The 6,944-nt window shown below is 45.1% G+C and overlaps 1 protein-coding gene across 1 annotated transcript in view; it reads right to left on the bottom strand.

Moving 5' to 3' along the window:
* MKS1 (Meckel syndrome, type 1) overlaps nt 1-6,734 on the bottom strand; it is a gene marked incomplete at its 5' end in the record, with an annotated part of 9,738 nt that extends 3,004 nt beyond the window's left edge. Inside the window, 10 exons of the mRNA XM_010296022.1 lie at nt 496-565; nt 1,418-1,488; nt 2,285-2,347; nt 2,870-2,912; nt 3,794-3,850; nt 4,754-4,862; nt 5,276-5,380; nt 5,706-5,834; nt 6,043-6,140; nt 6,579-6,734. Coding sequence (XP_010294324.1) covers nt 496-565; nt 1,418-1,488; nt 2,285-2,347; nt 2,870-2,912; nt 3,794-3,850; nt 4,754-4,862; nt 5,276-5,380; nt 5,706-5,834; nt 6,043-6,140; nt 6,579-6,734 — 901 coding nt within the window. The remainder of the gene's footprint in view (nt 1-495; nt 566-1,417; nt 1,489-2,284; nt 2,348-2,869; nt 2,913-3,793; nt 3,851-4,753; nt 4,863-5,275; nt 5,381-5,705; nt 5,835-6,042; nt 6,141-6,578) is intronic.
* Nucleotides 6,735-6,944: the final 210 nt, after the last annotated feature.

The following is a 6,944-nucleotide window of genomic DNA, read 5'->3' on the forward strand; positions in this document are numbered from 1 at the left end:
CCAGCTTAAAATAGAGCTCGAAGTTTCAAAGTGACATAAACTATATACAGGGATTATACAGGTCACCAAGTGTGTCTACAAACATAAGACTCAGCATAGAGTTTTAGTTGTGTACAAAAATTGCCTCTTCTGCTGCAGAGTCTCAGGGCTCTGTGCAGTACAACTGGCACAGCAACAGAGACCAGCATGCCAGGCATTTTGAGAGACAAGCTAAAAACCAAGTAGTTTTACAACTGGATAAAGCTGACTATAGCCTAGAAGCATCAGCGAATCCACACAAATGCAAATATGCACTGCTGGGCAGGGCAAATATAGTCTGTGTCAAGAGGCTGTGTGACGACAGGGTGAACATTTGCTGAATAAGCAACATTTCCCTCTGTTTAAATCTGTCCTTTCGTCTTGGCAAGGGGCCAACAACATGCCAGACAGCATGATGCCTACATTGTGATCAAAAGATTTCAGAGTTTCACATTTCAGAGCAACAAGGAAACATACCTTCTGATTCATCTCCTTGGGTGAAAAACATCTCCAAAGTGAAGGGGTAGCAGAAGTATGCCACATTGTCCTAGAAAAGGAACAGGACAGAGATCAGACTCTTGGACAAGAGAGTTCTTCACTAGCATTGCAAGGGGCACAAAGAGCAGGGAGAAAAGAACTAATGGTGGAAAAGAGGTAATGATGCCCAAACAAGATCAATCACATCATACTAACAAACACTTGACGGCATGATTGACTTGCACACAGTCCCAAGTGCCATCATGATGGAACAGGCTGTTAAAAATAATGAAAATGGGGGAAGAGTAACACACCTCAAATGACAATTCAGCCAGCTGCATAACTATTACACTGCCACAATCTTCACAGGAGCCAAGCAAAATACTTCAAACAATGGTATCACTGAAATGCTGTATGATGATGGGTTTTGTAATACGCAAATTAGCTCACATAAAAGACTTCAAAAAGTTGACAAAGTTCAAATTTTGTAAGAGAGGAACTGGAGACAGGAATGGAACCAACTTCCCAGATAGGAGAAGGGGTTCATTTTGAGAAATCAATTTAGAGACTCTGTCCATTCTTGCTCCAGGCAAGCCAGAATAATGCTTCGTTAACTCTGAGCATTTGAGAACACAAAAAATCAAAGCTCCAAAGGCAATCAATCAGTCAGAAGGAAGAAAAAAAAGTGAGGTTCCAGAAACTGCGTTGAAGCAATTTTATTTGGTCTAGTTTGATTTGGACGCAGTGGCACCCTGAAAAATGACAACTATAACCAGAATGAGGAGAATCCCAAACATGCTCTATCCTTGAAAGGAGCTCTCAAGTCACTATCTTTGCTGAATTATCTGTAGCTTGTTATACATGTTCCACTTCAGAGAATGCCTGTTCAAACTCTGTTCTGCAGGTTTAAAAGTGTCCTTACCCAGCCCACTGTCTTGGTGGCACAGGTCTGCGTCACTCCTGATAGCTGCTGGAACGCAGGGCTTGACCATTCTGGGAGAAGAGAATATCAGCAGAGTGGTGAATGCTTTGGATGAGAGGGAGGACTCGCAAACCAGAGCAGCTCAAAGGAGAATGTCAGCCCTAGATAACTGGGACAACAGATAACATCACCCACACTGAATTTCCCTAGGTGTGTCCCACCCTGTCTTGTTCTGGCGATGGCTGCTCCCCAGCATGCCCTGAACTGTTGATGAAAAGCACCAACTCCACCTTAAGAGAAAAGTAGAACCTTATCTGAATGTACTGAGTAGCAAAAGTGGTACTTTTTCCAACAAACATCAGGGTATACCCAGCGAGGGGAGCCAGGGACATAGCTTCAGGGAATTAAACATGCATCAGGATTTGCATGTTAGTGCTGGGAACCTTATTTATCAGTCAAAATGTAAGATGCTAGTGTCAGCACAAAACATGAGAGCATGATGGTGAGCACTGAAATCAGACAAAGTCACTGCTGAAATGGAGAAGACAGAAAGGCTATTCTCCACAGTATAAGGGATGAACTTTGGCTAGATTGCTGGACACCATCACCACTGGTTGAGAAGCCAATGCTTCTGCTATGTCCTAGACTGATTTGGAACAGACGAGACGGGAAGATGCTGCTTTTTCCCAGACATGAGTTTAGTTCAAACAATTGAGTTCTGCAATTTTAGCTCTGAAAACCTCTGCCCTAGCCCCTACATTAACTTTTACTTTTACTGACTTTTCAGCAGAGCTGATCTGATGGACCAGCCAAAGCATGCTTCATTCCTTAAACTGCCGTGATATGGCTAGAAACATGGATACTTACGGTTAGGCAGCTCCAGAAAGAAATGAACATAGAGATTGTCATACTCATAGCCTTGAGCTGAAACTAAGAAGAGAGAATGAACTTCAGCCACTTGCTTCCACACAAACTCCTTCAATACTCACTGTAGACTTCTGGGAGAGCCAGCACCAATAACCTCAGGGACAAGCAGTTACGGCTGGAAGCTGGGAGGATACAGGGTCTTCAAAGTAACAGAATATGACTCCCAGAAAAGATTCCTTCTCTAGACTAGCTCTGCCCCTGTATCACTAACCAGGTTAGGGAGGTCACACATTTAGTTGCTTTCTTTGCTATAATCTGTATTAACTTCCCAGTCTGCTCTCCTGTTTTTCAGGTCTGTATGTCTTCCTAGAACAGCTGTAGTATTTGCAACCTCCAATCTGTAAATGCCACTCAAGGGGTTAGTCCACAAAAACAGGGGAGAAGGAGAAAGTAAATGATTCTAGGGAGAGAAACACCTACTCTGGACCAGCCTGTGATCCAAGAATCCTTGGACCCTTCATAGCCTCAGCCATCCCAGCAGACACAGATTTGCCCCTATAGTTACTGTTTATAATAAGGACTCACCTATTTCTCCATTCACAAAAAGCCGTAGTGTACCAGGAAGAGTCTGTAAGAACAAGCAGATAAACAAGATAAAGGGTCAATGACCACTGGTGGAAGGTCACACAATCCCCTCCCAGCACGGTCTCACATGGATATTTCAGAGACATTTGCACATGAATGCTTCACTCTGCTGGCCAGGCAGGAATCATGACTTCTCTCACTTTCCAGAAGTGAACTGTGCCTCTGGAGCAAGGGTCCCTAGAGAGACCAAATTCCTAGACTGCAGAAGTTCACTGCTCTGTAAAATGGGTCTTTCACAGACTTCAAGGTGGATATAAGTCACTACATGCAGAAATCATAGTTCTGTTTCTCCTGTAGTGTTCCTGCACTTGCCCACGGTGGGGGGAGGGGAAGCGTAGGACAAGCTGAGACACTTTATCAAAGAACAAGAAAGTACAACTTTCACACTTTGGCAAACAACATTTGAGCAAAAAAGACTGCAGTCTGGATAATTCAGTGAGAACGGAAACTGTGCATGAGTTTGGGGGTAGCAGAGGCTGTTTACTTGAACAACGTGGCACAGAGATGTGTTTGACATTCAAGAACTTAACAGCAATCACCATCTGAAAAGATATAAACCTTCCTTTCTTCTTAAAGTATTATAGCAAAGGCCTTCGGACAATACATGCAGCCTCACCAAGACTGCAGCACTCGGCATGCTGGTCTGACAGATGCAGGATGGACCCTCTGCAGGCCCCATATCCATTGCAACCTGTCCCTTTTGACCCAATCTTCTGCTGGAAACCACAAGGTAAAAGCTGCCAACACACCCCCAGAATGAAAGTCTTTGGAGACTGTGGTACAAACGGCAGCCACGCTAACCAAGTCAACAGTCTCCAAAGGCAGCAGGGCTCCAGGTCCCTGCCAAGTGCTGTTGGTACTCACCATTTCAAATTCTGAGCCTACGAGACCACTGAGGTATTCTTTGTGCCGACCGTACAGCTGAAAACACAGAACAAGTGTATTAGAAAAAAGTGGGGTGTTTATTATGTATGTTTTTACTCATTGCAAAAATTATAATGGATATAACTTAAAATCAATTTGAATTGTTAAGAGGCTTAGCACACAGGGGTTTTTTGATTGTTATAGCAGATGCAGAGAATATAAGCATCTAATAGAACAAAGATGCCTAACTGCTAACACTGCATGGAACTTCAGCTTCAGAAAAGACCTTGTCAAAGGACAATGTAAGGGAAAAAGAAGCTCCAGAGAATCAGCATATCTTAAATGACATGTTAAAAACCCAGGCATAAACCATTCCAATGAAATCAACAGATGGGAGATCAGTGTAGCAAAATAATGATTTCCTTACCACAAAAACAATATGGAAAGGTACAAATGAAAAACTAAAACATTAAGTATCTGTATAAACTGCTACAGCCACAAAGGCAATTCAGAAAGATCAAGACATAAAATGAGATCCAAAAATCCTGGGACATTATGGGTAACAGGAAATCATTCAATAAGCACATTGGCAGCAAGAGGAAGACCAAGGAAAGGGTTTGTCCACTGCTCAAAAGAGAAGGAAAACCATTGGCAGGTGACACTAGAAAGGTATTAATTTAGGTGCATTAGGAATTTTGCACCAGTTCTCACTACCATAGATCACTGCAGTCAGAGGCCAACACACCTAATACCAGACAAGACCTCCACCTAGAGTAAGGAATGTATGGTCAGGGAGTATTTGTTGAATTTCTCAAATTGCTGGGCACTCACTGCCAGTGACATTCATTTTGTCAACTTCAGGTGTCTACAGCACTAACAACTACATCTACATGAGTGTCTGAGCTCCCCCTCTTAAATCAGGAGGACTAGTCAATGCGATCAGTGGAGGTTGGTCCTTACGTCTCTGAACACACGCTGCTCGCGTTCCTCCTCCTCTGGCTGCACTCGGACAGATGCATTCTCAATGGTGTATTTCCACACCTCTCGCTTCTCTCCATCCAGCTCGATCCTGCAGAGTCCCAAAACACATGGGCAAATCTAACCCATTACACAGAGAATAGGCACAGGCAGCAAAAGCAGACCCCTCTCCACCAGGTTCGTGCAGTAACACAAGTGCACTTAACGGCCCTCCCCTCGCTCCCAAGTGCCTGCCAGCATCAATGACTCAAAATGGGAGACTCGCTTGTGTACAGCATATGCATAACCTGTATCCACAGGGACTGGCACCAAAGTCCCACACATCACACACACAGTGACACCAAGCACAAGTACGCAATAAGCTTGTCTTAAAAGTCTCTGGAATAAAACTGAAATGTATCCCTCAATTTAAGTGCTGATCCACTGCCTAAAGGGTGACCAGGAGACAGCCATTTCAGCCCTCTGTATCAGTCCCACGAGAGGTATCAGCCCTGTCCCACTCACCGGTAGGCTCCTTTGGTGCCAGTAAAGTCAGGCTTCACTGTGATCACCCCATTGCTGTCCACCTTGATTGTGCAAAGAACATGTTCATATTCCCTGTGACCAAGCCTAATAGAAGACATCAAGAAACACAGTCTAACTAGAGAACACGGACACTTTCTTGCTCTGGAACAGCAGAGCTGGTAAAGGCACAGGGGGGTGGAGAAGGGAACAAACAGACCCATACTTTCCTACATTAGTTTAAGAAGCTTTTTGGAGGGATAACACTCAGTTACCTCCCAAATGAGGAAAGGGGCAGAAAGAAATAGCAGCCCAAGTTACTGTGCTGTTGGAATTCTCTCTCCTTAACTAATGACAGAAACAGGAGATTTGAGTAAGGAGGGGTGATGGGTTTCCTTGTGGGAAATTGAGATCACTTCAGGATTTCACTTACTTCCCATAAGGTCCCAAGTCCCCCATGATATACATGGTCTGGATAGGAGTGTTAATCACATGACTGTTCTTCATAAATTCTTCTGACGGTTCCCAAGTGATGATTTTCGACTTCAGAGAACTTGCTTCTCTGTCAACAATGGAACAGCACAAGTCACAGCTCACCTCAGCAGCCCAGCACAGGCAGCACGGAACCCCCCCACGATGAGGAGTCAAACTGCCGGATTCCAAGTGCAACAGAGCTCAAGTCACCAAATTCCACAGACCAGGCTACACAGCTGGGGCACCAGCACCAAGAAATCTGCATTAGCAAGCTCCAAGTCCCAGTTTGCACTCACATTGGCCTACGGTCTTGTCTCCTCCTCCTCACATTGGCCATCCTCTCTGCTAGGTATGATGGCACCTCATGATCTGAGTCAGTTACCTTCTGGCAGTGCTAGAACAGATGGGAACTAGCTTAACTATAACAGGACATCTTTCCAAAACGCCGCTCCACTCTTGGAGGTGACAACAGGCATGTGTACACACACACACACAGGGACAAACTGCTAAAAGACTGTAGATTTCATTCACTTCATTCATACTTGTGGCAAAGTACAGCTAAATTCCACCCAGCACGTTATCTACAGAGCCATGCTACAAAGCCAAGTCCATCCAAGCTGCCCTTGACCATCATTCTGAAGCAGGGAGATCTTGTTGTGGGTCTGGGGAACCAGGTCATGCTGCTTTGCAAAAGCAGTATGTTCCCCTGCATACAGGATACCTGGCTTGCTTCTGCGTGGCCGAGAACTGACAAACACTCCCTCTGCAGTAGGCCTGGCGGTTTTGACAGACACTGCTGTCATATAGATTATGCGTAACTAAGAGCTGGTACCTCCTCTAGGTTGGTGAATCGGTCATGGTCAGTGTAGGTGAAGATGCGATAGTTCTTCCGACCTCCAGCCTTCTCCAGTTTCAGGATCTCCTTGTGGTACTGCCGGTCCAGGGGCGTCTGGCAGGCTGACTCATTTTGGTACAGATCCACCTCAAACTGAGAGCACCACAGGTAAAGAGCAAAAGCTGTCTTTCACCAGCATTGTCAGAGCCACAAACGCTTTTCAGATGAGATTGCCAAAGCCACCGCAGAGAGAGATAAGACCCTCTGTGAACACCAGCAAACAACCCAAGCTCCGGCACACTCCCGACACTGCTCTGGCATGCGGCGGCCAACAGCACCTACTGACGCCCACCTGGAGGGGCT

This window comes from Phaethon lepturus, unplaced genomic scaffold, assembly GCF_000687285.1.
Source record: "Phaethon lepturus isolate BGI_N335 unplaced genomic scaffold, ASM68728v1 scaffold43521, whole genome shotgun sequence".
Lineage (NCBI taxonomy): Eukaryota > Metazoa > Chordata > Aves > Phaethontiformes > Phaethontidae > Phaethon > Phaethon lepturus.